The sequence below is a fragment of the Rhinolophus sinicus genome, linkage group LG18, assembly GCF_036562045.2.
Source record: "Rhinolophus sinicus isolate RSC01 linkage group LG18, ASM3656204v1, whole genome shotgun sequence".
Lineage (NCBI taxonomy): Eukaryota > Metazoa > Chordata > Mammalia > Chiroptera > Rhinolophidae > Rhinolophus > Rhinolophus sinicus.
Window position 1 is genome coordinate 12,978,387 of NC_133767.1, and position 25,182 is coordinate 13,003,568.

A 25,182-nucleotide genomic window follows, 5' to 3' on the forward strand; every position below is an offset into this window, starting at 1 on the left:
TGGACTGAAAGGATTTCTTACAGAATTCTGCAGGTGTTTGCTGGGTGAGTCTTTTTTTTTTTTTTTTTAAGCTTTTTATTGGGGAAGGGGAACAGGACTTTATTGGGGAACAGTGTGTTTTTCCCACGACCCATCAGCTCCAAGTCAAATTGTTGTCCTTTCGATCTTAGTTGTGGAGGGTGCAGCTCAGCTCCAAGTCCAGTTGACGTTCAATCTTAGTTGCAGGGGGCGCAGCCCACCATCCCTTGCGGGAGTTGAACCAGCAACCCTGTGGTTGAGAGCACGCGCTCCAACCAACTGAGCTATCCAGCCACCTGGGAGCTCAGTGGCAGCTCAGCAACAGCTCATTGTCTTCATTCTAGTTGTGGAGGGCACAGCCCACTGGCCCATGTGGGAATCGAACCGGCAACCCTGTTGCCCAGAGCTCACACTCTAACCAACTGAGCCACCCCTGTGCCCCTGCTGTGTGAGTCTTGATGCTCACGCTTTTCTAGGCCCTGTGGGGACATAAAGAGGCATTAGGCCAACCTCCTGTCCTGGAGGAGATGACGACCTAGAAGGGAAGTTAGGATACACGCACATGCCCCGAAGGTCACAGCCACACAGAGCAGGGGCTGTGTCACTTTGCTCAGTGTGGATAGTTATGGACACTGAGTCAGTGGGAGTCAGTGAGGGGACCCATGTGGCCTGGAGGGGTGAGAACTGGAAGGCGTTATGGAGGGTGAGAGGGAACAGGTGAGGCTGGACGTACAGAGAAGCCCGAGGGCGTTCCACGCAGGGGGTGGTGTGCGTCCCTGGAAGAGTTATTCTGGGCTGGGTTATGTCCCCCCAAAAGAAATGCTGAAGTCCTAACCCCTAGTGCCTCCGAATGCGACCTTATTGGGAATAGAGTCATCACAGAAGTAATGAGTTAATCTGCTAATGCCCTTATAAGAAAAGGAGGAATCACTGAACAGAGGCACAGAGAGAAGGCCATGCGTGATGAACAGAGATTGGACATGTGCATCGACAAGCCAAGGATTGCTGGGAGCTACCGGGGCTGGGAGAAGCAGGCAGGAGCCTCCCCTACAGCCTTTTGGGGGAACTCGGCCCTGCTGACACCTTGATTTTGGACCTGTGGCCTTCAGAACTGAGAGAAAACATTTCTGTTGTTCTAAGCCACCCAGTTTGTGGTGCTTTGTTGTAGCAGTTCCAGGACACTAATACATGGCCAGGCTCAGGCTTTGGTGCAGGGACTTGGGGCTCTTGTCCAGTTGGGGTTTGGAGGCCCTTTGGGCATTTGGCCTGCTAGACCCTCAGAGTAGGGCCCTCAGCACTGACCGGGTCACCCTGGGGACAGTAAGTGCAGAATGTACACCTGCTCTGGCCCCACCCTCTGCTCTGCCCTTGGCTTTCCCCTTTCCCCAGGGGAACCCCATGGGAACCACGGACTAGATGCCTGCCCTGGCTTTCTGCGTGGCCACCAGGCTGCCAAGGAAAAGGAATCGCCTTGTCTGGTTTTAGTATTGAAGAGACGAGACAGAACTCAGGCTCTAGGTGCCACTAAACCCCCGAGAAGGAAGCTGCTCTTGGGTTTAATTGCCTGTAATGATTCTCCCCGGGTGGGGATGTGCCGAGAGGGAACCTGTGGGAGGGCTTAGTGGTCTGGCCTCTGGGAAAGACGGAGTCTGCCACTTACCCGGGAAATGGTGGCCCATGTATCTGAGGTTCAGGGTTCTAGGCCACTTAGGGATACAAACTGAGAGCGAGTCTGCTCCCAGGTGACATGAGGTTTCTAGAACATTGTACCACAGAGTGACCTGGGTGTTCTAGATGACTTTACGTATGGCGTTCTAGCTCTGGAGTGATAACAGAGTAATAGATGGATTTGCTGGGAGGCTGTGAGAGTTTGTCTCATTCATGGAGCAGCAGGCAGGGAGATAGTCTTCTTTCTTTTCTCCTGTGACCCAGACTCTGGAGCGCTCTTCTGGCCCAGACTTCTTGTGGCCTCTGCGCTTGGGAACCAACTGTCCTTTGTCTCCTGGTGACAGAGACAGTAAGCTCCTTCCTGCATTCTTCTCCTGGTGGCACCGAGAGTACCTCAGATTAATGGCGAACACAGGGCTGGCTGGGGCAGGTGGCCTCTGGGAGCTGAAACTCCATCCTGGTCCTTCCCCAAATCTCTGTACAGAGCCCTGTTCAGGAAACCAGCCTGATGTCAGAGCCTTCGGTGGGCACCTGGGGGAGGCCATGTTTTATAGGAACAACTCAGGGAGCGGATGGGTGGTCCCAGGAACGCTGGGTCCCAGGGATAGGGCAAGATGTGAGCACAGAGGGTTAGAAATGTCAGGGACATGAGGAAGTCATGGCTGTTTGGACCCCCATGAAAGACCCGGGTGAGGGGCCTGGGGACCTTGTGTATCCAGCTTTGCCCCAGCTTGTTGGGTGACTTGTCTCTCTCTCGGTCTCGTTCCCCTCATCTGTGAAATGAAAGAGTTGGGCTAGTTAAATTTCCTCCCAGTTCTAGAAGTCTCTACCAGAAAAATAACTATAGAGCTGAATAACAAGACAAAGTTTGGGGTCAGAATGTCAGGACCCAGAAGTGGAGCCCATCTGTCATGAATTTGGGGAAGCCTCTGGGAGAGAAGGTGGAAAGATCTGGCGTCTTGGCGCCTGGACAGCAGATTTTCTGGAAGGGTCTATGGACGAGAGCACACAGGGTGGAATATTTGCTATTGCGGCCCCAACCTCTGCCCTTGGCTTGACCATCTCGGAGCAGACTTGGGGATGTGCAGTTTCTTTGGTTTTCTTGGCAGTTGCAGGTGAGATCTGCTAAGGACACCTCACCACTGAGCAGGTGTGCGGGAAGGGCTGCTAACTGGGGTGAAGGGATGCCTGTGGTCATGCAGGCCCGTGTGTGAGGCCTTCCAAAGCCATGAAAACATTAGCTCTGATTTCAGCCGAGCTGGACAAGCAAAGCGCTGCTCGAATGGGAGCTAGAGCCATGCTGGCTCCATCTTTGTGGCACGGTCAAAGCTCCATTCTCAAGGCCTGAGCTGGTTCTGAAGGGTATATTGTCTCTCTGCTCACTTATCATAAGGACCTGAGGCCACGCTGACACTACAAGAGGCCACACTCTGGCTGTGTCGCCTTTTCCAAGAGTCATGAAGGGCCCTCATCACTCTGCCTCCAGCCCGGGCCCCTCACTCATTCTCACAGATGTGCCCTGACGAGTGGGTCTGTTTAGATGTCCCCCTGAGTGTGCATTTGTGTTCTGGTGAAGGGCAGGATCACCTCGCTTCAGTGGCTGCATGGAAAGGGTCTGGGTGGTAGAGAGGAAGCCATTTGAGGCCTCAGAAGTTTCTGGGTGAGTCAGGACTGACTGACACTGGGAGTCAGTGAGTATAGTAGTTAACTTGGGGCTCAGCAGTATGAGATCTGGGCCCAGGAGTGTTGACAGCTAAGGCCTCTTCCTGTCCCAGGCCAGCTGGAACCTCACACAGAGAGCAGGGCTATCCCACAAGCGCCCATAGCTCCTCGTTTGAGCTACGTATGGCTGGGAGAAGGGGAGACAGAGCCCCAGGAAGAAAGACCTCTCTTGGCTCACTCACTGACCCCCCCAGAAATAGAGGGTCAAAGTTGTAGAAAGAAGGTGAGCCAACTCGACTTCTGGCCAAAGCTGGTTCTGATTTGGCCTACTCAGTGAACTTGGGATTTGGCCTGGTATCTTTGCTCTTCTAGGAAATAATTATTATTATACCTGACATTCATAGAATGCTTTTAAACGTCACTTGCTGTTTAAAATACTCCAAAAGCGTTGGCAAAGCAGGTGCTGTTGCCTGCATTTTGTGTGGGTGAGTGGAGTTGGGTGTAGGCAGAGTGAGGAACAGTTCAAGGTCACATTGCTGATTAGTAAGAGTAATGAGCAGGGCCAGGCTCTCCTGACTTCTAGCTGCATCCAGAGAGACCAGTCTGGTTCTGGGACGTGTGGGAAAGGAAAGCCCTGAGATGTGATCCTTGCCCAGGCTAGGGAAGGTGTCAGATCTATTTCCGTGCTTGGAATCAAGCAGACATCCTCCAGCTTCCCTGGGTTGTGGGTGAGGGTCTAGTCTCATTGTTCCCTCCACCTGCCAAGCCCATGACAGCCCTGACCTGAGTCCACGGTTGGGACATTGGGGACCAGACTCCTTTGGCTCCCAGTGGTTCTCTCTCTGCCTGGTGCCCCAGAGTTAAATCATTGACCTCCCAGAGGTCATCCTCGCAGATCCCAGGGAGATTCTGTTTCTTTGAGTGGGAGGTGGGGGGAAGCCAGCCACCTGCCTCAGTCTGTCTCAGAATCCAGCCTGCATCTCTCCTTCCTTCCTTTCCTCTCCTGCCTACCTCAGCCCCTCCAGATGCAGGAGCTGTTGCCTCACACAGAGAGCTGGAACCTCAAGCTCCTGCAAGGATTTCTGTTCCCGGGAACATGGGGTGCTCCACAGGGTATCCCTTTAATAACTGAGTCACACCGAGGAGTTAGGGCTTTATGTGTCACTTCTCCCAAAGGTATTTGCCGTTTGAAATCCATGCTCACCCCCAGTCAGGAATCCCCTGGGCATCAATGACAAGCCTGTGAATATACAATGGTCAGGGATTGTGGGCACTTCCTCTGTGTCTCCCAGGAATTAGAGGTGGGACGGAGTGACGTTATCTGTCAGTTCTCTGGACTTTATGGGTTCAAAACAATTGTCTCGAAGTCTTGAGCGTTCTTTATCCAGGGAGGAAGGAGAGGACAGACTAAGAAGTCGCTGTCCCCAGGCACCTGTACCTCCTCGGATTTCTGGCGGGCAGTGGCCGTGTGCTGGGAAAGCTCTTGGGACTTAGGGTTGGTGGTGAGCTGGGTTCTAGAACTAGCCTGCTGCTTACTAGACTGACTACCGTGTTTCCCCGAAAATAAGACCTAGTGGACAGTCGGCTCTAATGCGTCGTTTGGAGCAAAAATTAATATAAGACCCGGTCTTATTTTACTGTAATATAAGACTGGGTCTTATATTAATTTTTGCTCCAAAAGACGCATTAGAGCTGATTGTTTGGCTAGGTCTTATTTTCGGGGAAACATGGTAGCTCTTGGGACAACCACTTATCAGGGTTTTAGGATCCTCATTGGTGAAATCAAACTAGCTGGTCTGCGAGGAGGTCCCTTTTGACTCTCAGCCCCATGTTCTCTCTGATGGGTGCCATTGTCATTGTATCCTAGCCACTGGGTGAATCATTGTTGGGCTCAAGTCCAGCCGGGGACAGGCTGTCCTGGTGGGATTAGCCTTGACTTTAGGAGCTTGGCAAGGAGGCCAAAGAACCTTCCAAGAGTGGCTGCCTTGTTCACTGCACCCTGGTCCTCTTGTCTGGGGAGAAGAGGTAAAGGCCAACAGAATGGCAAGAGAGAGGGCCTCAGGGGTCCTGGGAGGATGTGGGCAACCCGTGCCTCTTGCAAGCACTTCCTTTCTAAGGTCCTTTTCAGCATCAGCATCTGCAAAGCTATCTCAAGGCTCATCTAAGAAGTGAAAGAACAAGGGATTCTGAGTGGTGAGCATTTATTCTGTAAATAAGGGCAAGAAACAATGTGATGAAGAGACCGCTGACCATTTTCCCAGTCCAGGAGTGTTCAGAGACAAGATCTAGAAAATGCAAGGGTCAGTCTGCCCGCTCCGGCTCTGTGATCACTGTTTCTGAAGTGCTTGCAGTTGTATTTGAGGCATAGCTGACGAGATGTCCAAGTGTGAGTGGAGGACAGCTTGGTGACAGACGTGGGACCTCCTGGATGCCAAGACTGGGATCCCTGACTCCCTGAGACAGATATGTCCTGGGGTAGAACTAGAAAGTGATTGTCCCCCTGGAACTTTATTACTGATGACTCATTTGCATGATTGTGTGTGAATAACAGTCAGAGGTACTTTTTACCTGTGTGTGACTTTAGACTCAATAGTTTTAGTTCAAGTGTAGGAGAAGTCCTGTCTCAGCAGACCCTTAGAAGTGTGTGCTAAGGAGACTCGGACAGTTTGGAATTAAGTTTACATTCAGTTCCAGCAGGGTGGAATAAATTTCGGCACCTTGAGGTGGGCTCAAAACAGGTCAACAAAACTCTATTCTGAATAGACCTCTGCTGCCAGTTTTGTGACAGACTCCCTGATATTTGGTCCTGAGGGTGGTACAAGCCGTGGTTCTCCAGTGTCGGTGTTCCTCAGAATCACCTTGTGAAACACCACATTCACACTGACCTGGAGACTGGGCATCTGTCCTTGGAAAGTTCTCAGGTCTCGGATGCCACCCCCACGTGGGCCAGGGAGCTTTGTTTTTTTCTTGGCCTGAGTTCTAGCCCATCCTTAGAACAACTTGACTTTCCTGTATCTGCTTCCTCATCCTTGCATTCCCTGCCTCAGAGGACTGTTAGGAGGATGAAAGAAGAAGAACATGAAACTACTTTGGAAAACATGAAGTTCTGCATGAAGGCGAGACATGGTCTATCTCAGTGCCTGGCACGTGTTGATCAGCAAAGTGAAAAGATACTGTGAGGGTGGCTCCTTGGGATGTTGGAGAAGATGACCGAGAGGAGGCTAGAGGAATTTTTAGGGAGGAGGTGGGGGAAGCAGGAGCAGGGGTTGTCAACCACCCACCCCCTCCTTAAGCAGTGGGACAGACCCAAGTAGACCTGCTAGACAGGAAGTACAAAGGAGTTGGCTAAACCCCAGCTCCTTCATCTTCCCTCACCTCCTAGTCACTTCCATGGTCCCCTAGCCCTTCATGGGACATGGTTTGCAAACTACTTGGGAGCAGAAAGAACTCTAGACTAAGAGCCATGAACTTATGCTCTGTTTCAACCCTACCCCTGACCTTGGGCAAGTCTCTAAGGTTCCCCTGCCAGAGCATCTTCCTCTACAGTTGGACCCACTAAGGAAGGCCCTTGGAAACCCCACAGTTCTCTGAGTCTGTGTGAAAAGTGCTTTGGAATGAGTTAGGAAATGGGAAAATAATCAGGTGTTTGGTTGGTGGTGGAGAGAGGAAAAAGGGGACTGAACCTAGGGTTACTGCTGAGGCTGTGGGTGGGGGGAGAGGCTGAGGCTGACCCCAGAAGAAAGGCTGATGATAGAGAGGGAGCCCTCCACTGGGAGAGAAAGCGGAACTGGTATATGCTGTGCTCTACCCAGGGCAACAGCCTGTCAAGCATATGGTCCTTCGCGTGGCCTCTGGTGCTGAGCTGGGGGCTTGCTATTCATGTACCCTGATGTAAGCACCCAGGCTTGTGTGAGGCTGAGGTGGTGGCCCTGGCAGCAGCAAATACAGTACGGTACTGCATGTCCTGCGAGAGACCAAGACTTATCTTACCGGGCACTCAACCCATCCAGGGTATCCTGGGTCTTCTGGACCCTCCCTCACCTCCTCCCCCAGGGGCCAGTGGAGGGCTTCAGAGAGATGCCAGGGAGGTCAGGGAGGGAGGGAAGACACTAGATTTGATTTCACAGAATTGAACTGAGTTTAATCCGAGGCTCCTGAAGCCTCTAACTGTGCCTCCCAGAGGAGATTGAACCCAATGGCACAGCTGCTTCTTGAGAATTGAGCTCTGGGGCCCAATAGCACAGCGTGTTGCATTGAGAGACTTTGTGTCAGAGAAGTTATTTTTAGCCCAGGAAGGAAGGTCACAGGGCATGAAGCTAACACCCTCGGTCTTTTTCACTCCAAATTGCTTAGCAAGAGGTCAGGGGCAGCTTGGCACTAAATCATAAAAACCAGGGAAGAGTACAGATGTAAACATGTATACACACATGGACGCTTGACTTCCTTCCTGTCCAGGGCCTAGGAGTGGAAATATACAACACTGTGAAGGTCATGGTAAACCCCCCAAATCTGGGGTCCTCATTTCCCTTAGAACTATGTAGCCCTCTCACCCCCATCAGGATCAGACGTTGTCTTGAGAATATTGGAAATGCCATAGGTGATCAGATCCAGTCTGTCTGCCATCATCATCCATCATCATTACTATCATCACTATCACCATCACCACCATCACCACCACCACCACCAAAATCACCACCACCGCCACTGCCAACATCACCACCACCATTGCCACCAACACCGCCACCGCCAACATCACCATCACTACCACCACCGCCATTACCACTACCACCATCACTGCACTACCACCACCACCACCAACACCACCACCATCACCACCAACACCACTACTACCATCATCATCATCATCATCATCATCATCATCATCTGTGGAGGAAATGGGCCTGTGGAAGGTGCTGTGTTTCCCAGAGGAGAAGCCTTGACCACTGGCTATTCAAAGGCTAAGCCCTGGGTGACCCATCCAACTTGAGAGCCCCGAGTGGGCACACAAGTGTTGAGAGGCTGGGGTCAGGATTATTTGGCTTGTTTGCAGCTTTGGCTGCATGTTAGAATTACCCAATAATTTTTTGTTAAAGTCCTGATGTTGGGGATATACTCTAATTCAATCAGAACCTTTGAGGAAGAGGAGAGGAGTGGGACCCAAGAGCCTGGTGGTTCCAATATTCCGAGAACCACTGGTTTAGAGGCAGTTTTGTCAGGTAGTGTAGACCAGCGCCTCAAACTGTAATGTGAAAATGAATTGTTAAAATGCAGCTTCTGGTTCAGTTGGTCTGGGCTGGGGCCTGAGAATCTGCATCTCTACCAGGTTCCTGGCTGGTGCCAATGCTGTGGGTGCCAGGACCACATTCTGAGTAGAATGGGTATAGCACCCCCTTTTTTGTAGCTCTGGAGTTAAACGGCCTCAACCAGTTGCTGTGTGATGGGCGAGGCATTCAGTGTCTGATTCTGCTCCTCTCGTCTATAAAACACCTGGGTAAGAGTGAGACTTGTTTTACAGAAGCAAGTAAGATTCAGTAGGTTGAGCAAGATCAAGTAAATTAATGTTTTATATATAAAGTGCTTAAGCATTGCCTGGCACACTGAATAATTGTACAGATGTGTCTTATATGACATACATCTTGCTGCTCAGAGGACTTTTAGTCTCCTTGGGTTAAACCAAGTTCCTGCCATCAATTTTTCTCCAGAGGGTGGTGATGGGGGGATAGAGACGCAGGCAAAGGAATCAGTACATATAGGTGTTCAGGTGGTAATGAAAGAAAATTTTAATGAGTAGCCTCCAGCTCCCCCACTAAGGGACCACGAAGTCTTGTTGTACCCAGAGCTCACCACTGATCTCTTAGCATTTTCCGTGGGTCAGGCAGGGCCCCAGCCCTGGGAACAGAGGGAGGATTAAACTTTGGTTCACGATGCAGTGTGAGCCTGGAGAGAAGGTGCACGCAGGGAGGGGTGAGGTGCCTGTGGAAAGGGTGCCCGTGTGCTGCCCTACACAGTGGGGCATGGAAAGCTTGCACAAGGAATGGGTGGTTCTGGGTTCCAGTCGCCCATTAGCCAGACACCTGGTGTCTTGGGCAAGTCACGGACTTTCTCTTGACCTTCAGCTCTGAAATGTGGCTGACAGTAGTTTGAGGGAAGTTTGGATGCGGTCACACGCGGGAAAGTGCTTGGGGAAGTGTTTTATCGGCATACGGGGCTCCTTTATAATATAAGGCACCCAAAATTGCCATTCTTCTGAATTTGATAGCAGGTTGCATCTGTGGGGACTAATGGGAAAGCATTTGTTCCTGGTCCCTGGAGGCTGCCCCAGCTTTCAGGGCACAAGGTGTGTGGGTACCCTGAGGCAGAAGGGGTGCCCCAAGAAGTAGCTTTTCTTTGTTGAGGCAGAGATGGGAGGATAGGCTGTGGCCTGAGGGTGGGTGGGGGGTGTCTGTACCCAGCGGACTGGCGGGAGGCTGCTCCCTCAGAAAGAGTCCTTGTGAGTCAGGGAGCCTGGGGGCTGTCTCAGCTGCCCCAGGGCAGGCCCTGTGGCCCCTCATCCCCACGAGCCAGCAGTGTTTCCCCACCTTAAATAGGTCTCAGTCTGGTTGGGAGAGGGTGGAAGGGATAGGCTCAACCCTCTTCTGACCCCATTTTCCAAAGAAATTACACTTGTCTCTTGACAGAGGTCTCAGCACAGACTTGGCCCCTGCCTCTGCCTCTCCTGCTTTTTCCGCCCTGTGCCCTTAACTTCCTGGTAAAGCTGTCAGCCTTTAGAAGGGGATCCCCTCGGGAGGGGTTGGCTAAGGCCACCGGGAAGCCCTGGCCCTTCCCCTTTTGGATATCTCCTCCTCCTCAGGCCATGTCCCCTCTAATCTAAGGTAGCAAGGCCAGCAAATGCCTGCCCTTAAGGGAACAGAGTTGGATGTGTGACTTAGTAAGGCTGAGAGCCACAAGTAATCCCCTAAGTACTCTGCCGTGTAACCTGAGAGGACCTGGCCCGCACACGCCTGTTTGCACTCCTTTGCTGATAGCAGTATAAAAAGCACGCTGGTTAATGACTCTAGGAACTGACAGGGCATCTGTCCTATCTTGGAAAGATCTCCTGGTGAGCCCGGCGGCACGTGCCTGCATGCCTGTGGCAGGTTGAGGAAGGACTGGAAGGGCTCACCCAGGTGCCGTCCCTACAGTCATCAGGACCCAGCGGGAGGCGTAGTCGGGTCAGGGGCGGGACTCAGGAGTGGTCAGCTGCTCAGTCCTGCAGGGACAGGCAGTGGGTCTGTAACTCCCCCAGCCACAGGTCTTGGGAGGGAGCGGAATAACCCCGCCTCCCCCCCCCCCCCCGCCCCCACTACTTGCTGCACAGGGCAATTATGAAGACCTGGGAGGGTGGTGTATCTGACGTCAGGTCCACACCTCACTCCCGGAGGATGGGAGCTAGGCAGTTACGCTTTTGAGAAGCAAAGTTAGTGCCAACCCTGTGAAACTGACCAATCGTGTTCTAATCATTTAGAACTGCAAGTTTCTGCTTCGGGTGGCACAGAAGATGTTGGCAATTTGTTGGAGAATCATTTCTCTGCTGGAGACGCAAGTCTAGAGGAGAAGGAAAGGGCGCTTTATGCAGAGGCGGCCCCTCGAGAGAAGAACCTGCTCCTTCACTCCCCAGATGGCAGGGAGGCTGAGAGCTCGGAGAAGACTGCTGCTGGGGCCCCCACCGCCCCTGGCCAGGGCTCTGACCCCGAAGCCAGCCTCTCCAATGCCTCAGCCTCAGAGTCAGCTTCCTCCGGGGACCCTGCGGGGCCACGAGAAGCAAGTGCCCTCCTTTCAGAAGGGGAGGGGGAAACCGGGGAAGACAGGAGGCCTGAGCTCAGTGCAGGAGAGGGCCCTGCAGAGGAGGCAGAAGGACAGGCTGGGAGTGGTGCAGTCCCTGAGGAAGCTGAGAAATTCCTAGCGGACAGCCCCGTGCAGGGAGCAGCAGCAGGGGCCTCTCCTGACGCGGAGGCCGAGCAGGCCCACACGCCCGAGACAGCAGGCGAGGGCAGCCCAAGGCCTGATCAGGGGCCAGAAGGGCCAGATGGAGTCCTGAACATGAACACAGAAGCCAGGGAGGTGCCTGAGGACCAGGGGGAGCCGGGCCCCAGCCCAGCCACGGAGACAGGGGGTGCCCAGGAAGACCGCCCCCAAGAGGTCCAGGCGCCAGGGAGGTCCAAGGAGGACCCGGAGAAGGCCTCCTCTGAGGAAGAGGGTGGCAGCCACGACGAAGAGGAAGGAGGAGTTCCATCCCAAGAAGAGGCGGAGGACAGCAGCGACGGGGCTAGTTCAGAGGAAGCAGGGGCCTCCTCCGAGGAAGCGGGGGAATCCCAGGAAGCAGCAGAAACCCCAAGCGGTGGGGACGAGGGGGCCCAGCTGAGCTCAGAGGAACCGAATCCAGGGCCTCAGGGGGACGAGGCCCTGGAGGCCCAGGCAGAGGAGCCCGAGGAGGGACCTCAGGGTAGGGGACCCCGGAATTGCTCCGGCACTTGGGCAGCTGCGCTCTTCCTGGACGTCTTGTATGTAGTGGGACAGGCAGGGACAGGGTGGGGCGGGACAGCCCCAGCCAGCCTGGGTTTGTGGGTGGAGGCCCCATCCAGAGTACCCGGCCCAGGGGGGTGCCTTTGGGCTGCTTATGGCCTACTTCTTCCCAGTTTGGAGGGACCCAGTGAGAGGCCGCGCCATGGAGGGCCCTGAGGAACGTGGTCACTATGAGTTAAGCCCCACAGATGTACCCGTTAAGGTCCCTGGTGCCTTTCAATATGGCCCAGTGCCTTAGCCTGGAGGACAGGGACATGGTGGCAGGGTTTGAAGACCCGTACAGATTAGTGGAGAGATGGACGGGTGGGAGAGTGGTTTGGAAACCCTCATTGGTGGGCTAGTATCTGGGGCCTCCCTTAAAAGACTAGGCCATGCCAGGTGGAGTGAACTGGGACTAGGGTCAGGATCGCGGTAAGAAATCTCAGGCTGGCCATGACACCCATGTCCCACAGATATCCACTTGGAGCAGCAGCAGCCACCCACTCAGGACTGCGGGATGGGATGGGGGGAGGGCAGGGCCAAAACCACTGGGCAACATTGGCGATGTATCGAACCCTAGGCATGGCCCAGACACCCATGGCCGCATCTGCTTTGGATGCTGGCCTGGACCAAGAGCTGGGCTTTCAGGTGGAGCGACTGGGCTCAGTCTTCACCTTCCCATGTGGCTTCCTGTGGATTCCCCTGCGGCATTCAGTTTCCATACCACTCCTCAGCTATTTGCACCCTCCATAGTGGGAGGCCTGCAGGCAGCCAGCCCCTCCCCTCTTCCTGTCCTCCCTGTCGTGGGTCGGGTCAGGGCTGCCCGGGTCCTGAGCTGTTCCACGAGGCACATTAATTCTCTGCTTCCATCCCTGGTGGAACTAGTCTCCCTCTGCCCCACAGGCCTAAGTCCATCCCAGTTCTAATCACCTAAGATCCTTTGTGTAACCAACCCGGGTAGAAATGGCCTTTCCAGGAACCTGCAGGCGTTCATGGGCCTCTCTTGATGGTCAGAAGCAACAGTTGATCTCTCCCTGCAGCAGCTCCTCCAGCCCATGCCCTATGGCAGCCTTGTAAGTCTGATCAAATGCTCATTTGACCAGGTCAGGTGTTCGCTTAGACTCTCTCCCTGGTTTCTGGTGCTAGGATGAAATGCAGACCATACTGTTTCCCCCAAAATAAGACCGAGCCGGACAATCAGCTCTAATACGTCTTTTGGAGCAAAAATTAATATAAGACCCAATATATTATATTATATATTATATAAGACCCAGTCTTATACTATAGTAAAATAAGACTGGGTCTTATATTAATTTTTGCTCTAAAAGACGCATTAGAGCTGATTGTCCGGCTCAGTCTTATTGTCAGGGAGACACAGTAGGAATGGTCCTCTGAGGCCGTTCTTGGTCAGCCTCTGCAGAACTCCTGCTTCCCAGCCTGTACCCCTCACCCGCTGAGGCCCAGGCCCCCTTCCTGCTTCTTGCTAAACCACTCTCATCTCCTGTCCTGATCTTCATCTAATTAAGTCCTCACACTGTGTGTCTCAGCTCACACGTGGCCCCTCAGGGAAGTTTCCTGACCCCCTGCTAAGACTGACTTCCTAGGCACACTTCTTAGGCCCTCGTAGTTTCTGGAATCTTCCTTTCCATAGCCACATCACCGTTTGTCATTATTATATTACTTTTTTTGGGGGGTGGTGGTGTTAAAATTAATATGTTTAACCTAGTATTTCTAAAACATTATCTTTTAAGATGCAATCAATACAAAAATTATTGATGACATATTGATTATCTTTGTACTAAGTCTCTGAAATCCACTATGTACAACGCATCTCAATTCAGAGCAGCCACGTTTCCTATGCCCAACAGCCGCATGTGGCTTATGGCTGTCGTACTGGGAGCACCGCTCTGGATTTCTACCAGAGGCCTCTGATCATAAGCATTTAACTTCGACTCATTTCTCTCTATACTTACTTAGATAATCTTGCCAAACCCAGTCTTTAGCGGATTATTACATTACTTTTCAGAATATTTCTCCCCCTCTCCCCAGTAGACTATAACAAAATGCCACAAGGGTAGGAGCTGTGTCTCTTTGGGGCGTTGCTGTATTCCCAGCACAACGCTCGTTTCTTGGCACATCGCAGGTGCTCAGTATTTGTTGAATATATAGAATGGCTCGTGCTGCTTCACAGAAGTTGAGTTTGGATTCCAAAGTCCCTCCTACAGCCAGAACTCCGTTCATTTGAGCTTGGCAAGCCCTGGGCCAGCAATTCCCCAAGGCCCTGCCCTTGCCCATATTGAGGGGGCTTCGAGTCTAGCTGGCTCTTAGTAGTACCCTAACCCTGCTCTCTGCTTCTCTCCCCAGAAGAGGCGGAGGATGTGAGTGAAGACGCCCCATTGAGGGACCGCACCCACATCGAGAAAACTCTGATGCTGGACGAGGACAAGCCAGCTGATGATTACTCTGGTAACCAGAGGAAGAAGGAACCTGCTGGGGTTGGGGCTGGGGCTCTGAGGCAAGCGGGCACCCCAGGCAGGAGAGCCCTGGAGAGGGGGGGCTTCTTGGAGGAGGCTCTGTGAGCAGGGTCCACGGCTGGGGGGAGGAGGGACTCTAGATTCGCAGGGTGAGGTGATCCAAGCAGAGGGGCCAGCGAAAGGGTAGAGGGCAAATCCCAGCATTGCATACGGGGACAGTGCCAGCCTCCGGGGTGTGACCTGGAGGGGCCGTTAATAGAGTTCATCATATCTGCTTTGATTTTTAGTTTATAAAGCCCTTTCCTGCCCGGTATTTCATTTCAGCTTTGTAATAACCCAGGGCTTTCGGCGGGGCTTACCTGCTCCTCTTATGGAAGAGTTAGGGAAAGCTCAGAGCAAGGCAGTGCTTTGCTGTAGTGCACAGCTAGGAGGGGGCACGCAGGGCTGGGCTCTGGGAAGCCTGGCTCTCGGGCCCTCTCCCCACTCTGTGCCTCGCACTCTGGGACCCCCAGCCTCGCCTCTGTGAGTCGCTTCTTTCTGCAGTCATGCTCTTCCCAAGAAGACACTTGGGATGTGGCATCCTTCTGGGACACCAGGGGTTGTGGCCAGGGGCCAGGGAGGTGGTCCTTCAGGCCTGCTCAGCCCTCTGAGCCTAAGGCAAGCACAAGTAGAGGTGGGGCGCAGAGAGGAGAAGATGGGGTTCTCATCTGCCATAGAAAAAGCCTTCAGTTAGCTGCAGGCTGAGGCCGTGCTTCAGGATACACTACTGAGGAGGAGAGAGAGGACAGGGTCAGGTTGAAAAGAAGTATAGCCCAGGTGTTTCGGGGCTGGGAAGGGAAAGCCTCTGATTTAAAGATTTCTGAGGGTTGGGATGTGGACCAACTCCCTCCTCGAATGCTAATGTGTGGTACAGTTGCTGGGCTGCAGACAGCCCCGGCTCCCCACCAGGCAGGGCTGGAAGCTGCCCTGGGAGTGAGCTGGACCACAGGGGTTAGTCGTTAGCCTACCTGACACCCCCTCCCCCATCCCTCTCTGCCCCAGCGGTGCTGCAGCGGCTTCGAAAGATCTACCATTCGTCCATCAAGCCCCTGGAACAGTCTTACAGATACAATGAGCTTCGGCAGCATGAGATCACAGGTACAGCTCGTGCACCTCAAACGCACACCCTGTTTCCCTCCCCACCCCCCCCATGCCCACGTTGTTCCCGAGCTCCTTGCACACACGGAGCTGAGCTCTCCTTAGTTCTTGGAGAGCGGCAGAGACTTCAGCCACATGAGCCATCCTGTCACTGCAAGAGGGCCCCATAATTTGCACAGGGTTTTCCGGAGAGCATTTCATTTGTAAGGACTCACGCTTCAGTTTTGGTTTCCAAGGGCAGTGATGAGAACTTCAATCCGTTGTAGCTCAAGGGACCACAAGGCTCCCTGTTCATTTACGGATCGTCTCTTAAGTTCCCTGATTGGCCTGGATCCATTCTTCCTCCTGTTCACGCCTCCTAGTTGGCTTCCCTCGGGTCTGAATTCTTTTAAAATAATTAAGGTACACTTGTTGCCAAAAAAAAATAAAAATTTCAAATAGTGTAAAATAGTACATATTGAAAGATTAAAAACCCCTTTCCTGATTTCCAGTTTCTCTAATTCCACTCTGTGAGACTCCCACTGTGAAAATTTCTTGTGAATACATTTCTTCTGCATCCATTGAGCATATACAAGCATTTCTTGTCCTGTTCGTTTTATAGAGATGGGATCATATCATACAACTGTGTGTGTGTGTGTGTGTGTGTGTGTGTGTCTCCTCTTGCCCTTTCTAATCCTTGCGTGAATGTACCACACTGCACAACCACCACACTATGATGGAAAATGGGGTGTTGGCCATTTTCCATTTTTTTTTAATGTTATAAACACTACTATAATTGTTGCATATTACACGCAAATATATTTGTAGGATAAATTTTTAAAAGTGGAACACTGGAATTAAGCATTTTGATAGTGGTTGCCAAATTGCTTTTGGTTGCACCAATTTTCACTCACAGTGACAGTATATGAGAGCTCTTGTTTCCCCACTGGGATGCCTTTTTTAAGTGTTAGTTGTCCTTGAAAACACTAACAGTGGTATCTACTTGTTTGGATGGTGAGTAGCATTCCACATCTTTCTGTGTTAATTGGCTACTTCTCCATGATCTCACGTGATGCTCTTGATGGCTGTAAAGTGGGTAGGGCATTCTGGGGTTTCCCTTAGTCCTGCTTTCCAGAGGGACCTGTTGCTACCCAGGGTCACACAGCTGGAATTAGGGCTGTCATTCTCCCCTCCGGAGAATGCTCTGTTTCATGACTGTCTCTACTGTTTCTTGCAAGCTTAAGAGCAAACGATCCTCTTCGGCTTCGCAGAGGGAGTGCAGGTGTCGCTGTGAGGCTGCCGTGTCCCCTTTGCTTTCCTGTTCTTCACTCTTGCCTTCTCCCGCAGCCCTCAGACCTTGTGACTTGGCCCCAGAGGCTGCGGGGCTGCCCAGAGAATGGTGCTCTACAGGGAGGGTGTTTCTGCCTCCTGACTTCACTTTCCAGGCTTGGCTCCTCTCCCCTCATCTCCCGCCAGTGCCAGGACTCCGCTGTGCCCTTGGGCAGCCTCCTGTGTAACCTCCTCTCCTCAGGGTCTCACCTGCAGCCTCCTGCACGTACCAGTAACGCCCCCTGCTGCAGAGGGCTGAAACAGCAGCCAGGGAAAGCCCTGGTGGTGGTTTGTCTCAGCGGCCAGCTGAAGGTCCAGCTCCCTTTGGTGTCCCCTGGGCCAGGGTAAAAAAGACTTTTTGTAGAGTCTCTATGGCTATCCCTGGAGACTCCTGCCACCCCCTCAGCCTGCCTGACCCTCCCTGTCCCTGAGCTAGAAGTTGACACCCACAGAGATACCAGGGACTCGTGGGGCAGGGCCATGGTGTTACTTTCAGGCAATATATATGTGCCCATCATTTACGAGACACCATCTTGGTCTTGTAGGGCTTGGTTTCACCTTAGAGAAAGGAAACCAGCACATGAAGAAGCAAGGTGCAGAAAAGGAGGAATACTGTACTCCTTCTTCTCTGAAAAAGATGGGGAGTATTGCTTATACGTGCATAGACTGTCTGAAAGAATACGGAGCGGGTGTTACAGCCTAGGTAGAGTGCAGACAGGCGGGAGACTTTTCACTGTGTGTACCTTTTTATACTTTGATTTTTGAACCAAGAAATTACATAAAGTAAAATGGGAAAGACTAAATGAAAAACAAAATGGAGTGCCTACTGTTTTGAGGCCTGTCTGCCAGGATCAGAGAAACAAAAGGTCTGAGAACTTTAGGGACTAAATTATGCGGGGCTGAACCTGTATGGTTCAAAGAAGGGTTGAAATCGCTGGCACCTGAAAGCCAGCACCAAGGGTGTCTGCATCCCATGTCGCAAGCCTCTCCCCTTCCCCTTCCTGCCCCCTGGTTTTGAAAGCACTGGAGAATTCTGCTTTTTCTTCTTAGGGACCCCAACTGGAGTGGCCTATGCAGGTGTTCTCCCAAGAACCCAAGAATTGTCTGGTCAGTGCTTGGTCTTGGGACCTGGCAAACATGTCATGGACTTTGGAGGCTAATGTTAATATTTGAGACTGGCCCCAGAACCCAGGGTTGGGCTGAGGCTGAGGTGGGATTTCAAGAGACAGAGCTCAGGGGAGGGAGGCTGGGAATAGGCAGTGCCCAAGTCCAGGCCGCGAAGGTTGTATAAGCCTCTCTCATACCCTTTCTTCTGTTACCAAGCCAGATGGAAGCGTTTTCATGTGGCAGCTCTCTGCTCCCCTTTTATGAGCCCTTCTCTCCCAGATCTAAACCAGGAGGCCTCACCCAGAGTAAGCTCTGGGCTCACTTAGTGCCTCCTTCTAGTGCTGTGTGCCAAGGATCTGTGCAAGGCCCAAATGCTGTCTTCTGGTGTCTTTTAACTGGGTGATCACGTTTGCATAGCAAGAGATGTGCCACTGAATGCTACATGCTGTGCGGTCCAATGTAGAATCCCACAACTCAATTAGATGGACTGTCCTGGGATGCAATGTGAAGAACTGTTTCACTCCCACCATGAGAAACTTTGTTAGTTCACTGCCATCTCTGACTCCCACTGCCCACAGATGGGGAGATAACTTCTAAGCCAATGGTGCTGTTCCTGGGACCGTGGAGCGTCGGCAAATCCACCATGATAAACTACCTCCTTGGGTTGGAAGACACTCGCTACCAGCTCTATACAGGTAAGAGCGAGGTCTTCTTGTGTGTGATTCTTGGTATTCCGGTGTATGTCATATGGAGAAGCATTATGAAAAATCAAAACATTTACATATGTCTTCAATATAGTCATGAAAATCACATAAGAAACCAGCAGCTACACTTATGTTGATAGCAGCATTACTTACAATAGCCAAGAGGTGGACACAACCCAACATCCATCGAAAATGTAGCCCATCCATACAGTGAAATATTATTCAGCCTTCACAAGTAGTGAAGTTCTGATACACGCTACAACCTGGATGAATCTTGGGGACGTTATACTATGAAATAAACCGATCACAAAAGGATAAATATTGTATGATTCCACTTATAAGGCATCAAATTTGTAGAGACAGAAGGTAGAATGGTGGTTGCCAAGGAAGGTAAGAATCGGAAGTTAGTGTTTAATGGGCACAGAGATTAGTTTGCGGTGATGAGAAGGTTCTGGAGCTGGATGGTGGTCGTGGGTGAATGTGAATGTACTTCATGCTACTGAACTGTACACTTAAAAGTGGCTAAAATGGCAAATTTTATGTTACCTATGTTTTATTACAATAAAAAAAAGAAGTCACTAGCTTAGCAAACGTCATATCCGGTTCTTGTGGCAAACCCTCCCCGAAACATCCTGCTTACCCACTTGGCACCAGGTCTCTCCCCTGGAGGTACCTGTTTCCACTCACCTTGTGCCCGTGTGTAGGTGCTGAGCCCACCACTTCCGAGTTCACCGTCCTCATGCACGGGCCCAAACTGAAAACCATCGAGGGGATTGTCATGGCTGCTGACAGCACTCGGTCCTTCTCACCCCTCGAGAAGTTTGGCCAGAATTTCCTGGAGAAGCTGATTGGCATCGAGGTTCCCCACAAACTTCTGGAGCGGGTCACTTTTGTGGACACACCAGGCATCATCGAGAACCGCAAGCAGCAAGAAAGAGGTAGTTCAGTGCTCATTTCTGAACAGCGTGGGCTTTGTCTTAGAAAACTGTTTTCGACAGTGGGTGGTAGGCAGTCAAGAGAGAGGAAAAGTGGCCAGTGGTGCCCAAGACCAGGGGATGTGTTCTATGCTTCCAGCTCCTTCGCGTTGTCACCGGTACCACGTAGGTGTGGAGCACTTTGTCCTTTTACCTCCCCAAGGACTGATCTGCCTTGGAGATGATCATTATTTTCCCAAGAGGAAGCTGGTCTGTTAGTAGAACTCGAGGTCTGCTCGGGCTGAGCTGTCTTTGGGAGGCCCAGGCTGTCTTGTTTGATCAAGGGCTTGGATTAATTGGGTCCCAGTCCAGCTGTACTTGACTTCTGGCTAACCTGGACCTGGGTCGAACCTGACCTTCAATTCTTCCTACTTTACCAGGCCTGTTTCAACATAAGCCTGTATCAAAAGCCGTACTTGCCTTTAGATGGCAGGGGACTGCCACTTTGGACTTGGCAGGCACTAGGCTATGACCCAGAGCATTGACTGTTGCCATGACTCAGGGCTGTCTGCAGGAATGAGTCAGCACAGGGCATTTGTAGGAATATATGACCAGCTGGTTGATCTCAATTTATGGCTATCATTCCCATTTTGCTTATAACCTGACCCTGTTTTATGACTAGTAATAATATAATCACTAATAATTATAATAGTAAATTAACCTTTATTGCACTCATGTTATGCATTGGATAATTTTGTGCATTATTGGTTGGTTGTTGTAAAAAAATTCCCAAGACAGGTATTCCTAGTCTCTTCATTTGGAAATAAAGAGGGAGGGGGGATGGTAGAAGAAGGTAAAGGGGGTCACGTATATGGTGATGGAAGGAGAGCTGACTCTGCGTGGTGAGCACACAATGTGATATATAGATGATATGTTATAGAAATGTACACTTGAAACCTGTGTAATTTTACTACCGTTGTCACCCCAATACATTTAATTAAAAAAAAAAGAAGTTAAAGGAATGAAAATATATTGAGCACCTACTATGTGACTAGCAGTTTTAGTTAGGTGCTTTCCTGTATTTGTGGCAACGTAATAATCTTTATATCAACTTAGGCATCATTGGCATCTTGTCATTTTGTAGTTGAAATGCTACAGCTTGTAAGCATTCAGTATTCATCTGGCCAGTGACAAAGCCCAGCTCTCGCCTGGGTCTTATGCCAGGTCCGCATTTCTTTCCTAAATGATGATCCTGTCTTTCACGTCCTTCTAATTCCCTGACTTCTTTCCTTCAACGTCTTTGCCATTGCCCCGGATCTTCTTAGAGAGTAGGAAGATCTCCATTTAGAAAAACTATTTTGCTTCCCTGGAGCCTTGGATTCTCCTGTAGATTAAAGCAACGATCAGGCTGTTCTTGGTCAAGGTTGGCAACAGGCAGGAGATACGCAGTTAATTCTTTCAAAGTCTTTAGAAGCCCAGAAACTCCCTCATGCCGTTACTTCCTTGAACCTGCAGAATGGTTTGGTTCTGGAAAGAGGCACGAGGGGCCTGGGCTAATGCCTGCTCAGCCTGACCTCTTGCTCCCTCTCCCCAAGGTTACCCCTTCAACGACGTGTGCCAGTGGTTCATCGACAGAGCCGACCTCATTTTTGTCGTCTTTGACCCAACCAAGCTGGACGTGGGTCTGGAGCTGGAGATGCTGTTCCGCCAGCTGAAGGGGCGTGAATCCCAGATAAGGATCATCCTGAACAAGGCCGACAACCTGGCCACACAGATGCTCATGCGGGTCTACGGGGCTCTCTTCTGGAGCTTGGCCCCGCTCATCAATGTCACGGAGCCCCCAAGGGTCTACGTCAGCTCCTTCTGGCCGCAAGACTACAAGCCCGATACCCACCGGGACCTGTTTCTCAAGGAAGAGATCTCCCTCCTGGAAGACCTGAACCAGGTGATCGAGAACAGGCTGGAGAACAAGATCGCCTTCATCCGCCAGCATGCCATCCGCGTGCGCATCCACGCCCTCCTGGTCGACCGTTACCTGCAGACGTACAAGGACAAAATGACCTTCTTCAGTGACGGAGAGCTGGTCTTTAAGGACATTGTGGAAGATCCTGATAAGTTCTATATCTTCAAGACCATCCTGGCAAAGACCAACGTCAGCAAATTTGACCTTCCCAACCGCGAGGCCTATAAGGATTTCTTTGGGATCAACCCCATTTCCAGTTTCAAGCTGCTGTCCCAGCAGTGCTCCTACATGGGGGGCTGCTTTCTGGAGAAGATTGAGCGGGCCATCACCCACGAGCTCCCTGGTCTCCTGGGAAGCCTGGGGCTGGGGAAGAATCCAGGTGCTCTCAACTGTGACAAAACAGGGTGTGGCGAAACCCCGAAGAATCGCTATAAGAAACACTAGGTTGTTGCGTGGCCATTCTCGGGTTCCTGTTGGTGAATGAGCTTGTGTCCTGTCTGAGAAGTCCTGGTTTATTAACCCTCTGAGCCACACTGGCAAGAATCTTTATGCATCGGAGATTTGGGAGTTAATTTGAGGCCAGTGGTGGGGGAAGGTGTGGGTCGAGGGAGACGAGTGGAAACTGTGAATTATAGTATGCTTGTCTCGTTGCTTCCATTAGGGGGCCTGACTGAGGTAAGTCAGGCCACGCCTGCTTTTCCTGGGTCCTATCTCGGAGGGACAGAGAGCAGCTAAACTCTAGTGTATACTGAAGTAATGAGCGTTAATTAAGCTAAAAGTAGCGGAAATTCTTTTTTCCCCCATAAGCTGGGAAAATAGAGAAGACTTGAGTTCTGTAGGGCCACCCAGGTCCACTGTGGCCGCCTTCCACACACCCTTCTGTTTGTCCCCCAGCCCTCGGCTGTCTCCTCAGCTTGGGGTGACTTCAACAGGGGACAGTCTCTTGGGCCTGAATCACCCTGGGTTTTGAGCCTAACCCCGGGCCCTCTTCCCTGTTTCCTCAAGGGGTGAGGGGGATGGTTTAGGATGCCAGAACACTAAGAGAACAAGAGTTCCCAGGCTAGGAGAAGGATCTGCCTCCCAGTGCCATTTCTCTGGCGTGGCCTTTTAAGCCACCTGGGAAGCTCAGTCCCTGTACTGGCCCCAAGAGGAGGGTAAATGTTCCGTGTATTCAGGCAATTCACTGGAAGTGACTACAGTGAAAGTACTGGAAGGGCTCAGAGGGTTAATCGGTTTGCAGTGTGTCTTTGTCTATTGCATGTCTTGGAAAACTCGGACCCCAAAGGCGTTGGATTTCAGAGGGGACAATGGAGACCTTGCTCCTTTTCATCGGGGACTTCTCTGGGCAGCCCGCTTCTCCCAAATGTAAGAGGAGGCTGTTTCCACAGCTTCTCTGTGGAGACACTCAGCACAAGAGTCGTTCCTTCCTGGTTTTCATCACCATGACTTTTCCTTTCCCTTCTTCTCCATTCCCTGATGTGCCAACACTCAAAAAACTCAGAGTAATTTCCCAGGAGTCAGAACCAGCACCAGCCACTCGGTATCGGTGGCAACCAAGGCTGTACGTTCAGTTTCTCACCTGCACTTGGTGCTGATACCCACTGGATGCACCACAGGAAAGCCAGGGCCTTCAAATACCGACGAGTGTGGATGTGTGTGTATTATGTTGTCCAAGAGAGATTAGGGAGATAACAGATGCCACAGGGCAGAGCGAAAGAACTTGTGAGAGTCCTGCCTGGCGTGTGCCACCATGGAGGGCCGTGGGGGACAGAAGACGTGGGGGAAGACCCTGGAGTGAAGAAGCCAATTGATGAAAAGTAGGTGAGTGAACAGTCTGTGCAAATCCAGGAGACATGGCTCAGGGCTGCTCGGAGGGTCTCCTGCCTGGGAAGCCAGCCTCTCTCGGGAGCTTCACCAGGAGGCAGGGGTCAGGATCCGCCAGCACTAGGAAGTCATCCTGGACCAGAGGGAGAGGCACTTGGGATTAGGCAGTGGAAGCAAGTTGGTGATCGCGTTAGGTCCATGCGGAGAACTGCAACTTCGCAATTCCTGTTCCTCAGAATTATTAGCACTCTGGTGCGTGCTGCAACAGAGGCTGCTGCTTTTGGCTTTTTGGAGGACCTGGAACCTCCCACAAGAAAGCCAGAGGCCCCAAAGCCTCCAGGACATTGTTTCTAAGGACAGAACCAACCAGAGAAGAAAAGGGGTCTGCTAGGGACGTCCAAGGAGTCTGGTGACCAGGGCCTGACGAGCTGCTTTTCTTCTCATCAAAAACCAACCCTTGCCTCATCTCTCCATCATTTATCCTCTTGAGAGTCTGCCCTCCCACCTTGGTCCTTTAATGCCCCTTAATGCCCTCGAACTCCTCTTGGCATATCTGTGTTTCTTAGTGCAGTAGGGGAAATAAAATGTGCACAACTGTATGGGCATTTTTATAGCTGCTGATGTCACCATTGCTTTGGGGAAAGCAGGTGGAATGAGGCTAATACATTCATACAATATTTATATTTGCAGGGGTGACATTACCAGTGTGATCTTTTTTTTCCTTTTCTCCATTTTCCTTTTCTTACTCGTGTTCCTCTGCTCACTCCTTGACTCACGTTTTCTCTAACTGCTTGCAGGCTTGTCCGTCAGTCAGCTCGGGCTTTAAGAGCTGTTTTGTGCCCCGCGCTTTGGAGGATTTCAAACAGAATTCTGACTTTTGGGGGGATGGGGAGTGGGTTGGGAGCTGGGGGAAATTTAGGATCCAGAGATTCCCCCAAGAGGAGTATCTGTAAGTATTTGTGCCTGAACAGTTGCTGTTTCTCTCCAAAGCGGAACCTTTCCAATGTTTCCATTCTGATTTCATCAGGGAGAAAGTCTCAATAAAGTTCCAATCTCTCTTTAACACCTTTTACTCTCTGATTGTCTCCAGCCAGTTTAATCTCTTTATTTTCCTTTTATCTAGTAGAGTGTACTGATTTTCATCAAGACTTTTTAGAGGAGTTTTGGGTTCACAGCAAGACCAAGAGGAAGGCAGTGACTTTCCATATACCTCCAGCCCCCACATGTGCACAGCCTCCCCCGCTGTCAACACCCCCACAGAGTGGTACATTTGTCAGAATTTAGGAACCTACACTGACATGTCGTAGTAACTCAAAGTCCATAGTTTGCATTAGGGTTCACCCTTGATATACATTCTATGGGTTTGAACAAACGCATAATGACACGTGTCCACCATTATAGTGTCCTACAGAGGAATATCACAGCCTTAAAAATCCCATGACCCACCTGTTCATTCCTCCTGTCTCCTCCCACTCCTGTATAGTAATTTTTAAGTTACTTGGGGATAGACAGAAAATTTGAAAATTGCCCCCCCCACTTTCCTTCTTTTTTTAAAGATGTTTATTAAAATATAGCTAACATACAATATTATATCAGTTTCAGGTATACCCCTAGTTATTCAACATTTATGTACCTAAAGAAGTGGTCACCACGATAAGTCCAGCAGCCACCTGACACCGTCCCACGGTATCACACTGTTACTGACTACATTCCCTGTGCTGCATGTTACATCCCCCTGGCTTCATTTGGTTTATATCCCCTTGCCTTCTTTTCAGGTTTCCTCCTCCTAACCTCCCAGTGTCAAAGAGGACCCGTTCCCTCAGCGGCTATGAAATTAAGGCCTACTGCTGTATAATCGTAAA

The 25,182-nt window shown here is 51.2% G+C and overlaps 1 protein-coding gene across 7 annotated transcripts in view; it reads left to right on the forward strand.

The window, feature by feature from the left end:
* SRL (sarcalumenin) overlaps positions 1-24,383 on the forward strand; it is a 43,809-nt gene extending 19,426 nt beyond the window's left edge. For 3 of the 7 annotated variants that reach the window (XM_074323174.1, XM_019715477.2, XM_019715476.2), the window contains 5 exons: positions 14,254-14,355; positions 15,405-15,500; positions 18,494-18,610; positions 19,324-19,557; positions 21,129-24,383. In XM_074323174.1, coding sequence (XP_074179275.1) covers positions 14,319-14,355; positions 15,405-15,500; positions 18,494-18,610; positions 19,324-19,557; positions 21,129-21,940 — 1,296 coding nt within the window. In that variant the 5' untranslated portion in view covers positions 14,254-14,318 and the 3' untranslated portion in view covers positions 21,941-24,383. Of the gene's footprint in view, positions 1-10,852; positions 12,963-14,253; positions 14,356-15,404; positions 15,501-18,493; positions 18,611-19,323; positions 19,558-21,128 lie in introns of all 7 variants that reach the window. The other 4 variants (XR_012493245.1, XR_012493247.1, XR_012493246.1 and 1 more) reach the window with 4 other exon arrangements.
* The last annotated feature ends 799 nt before the right edge of the window (positions 24,384-25,182 follow it).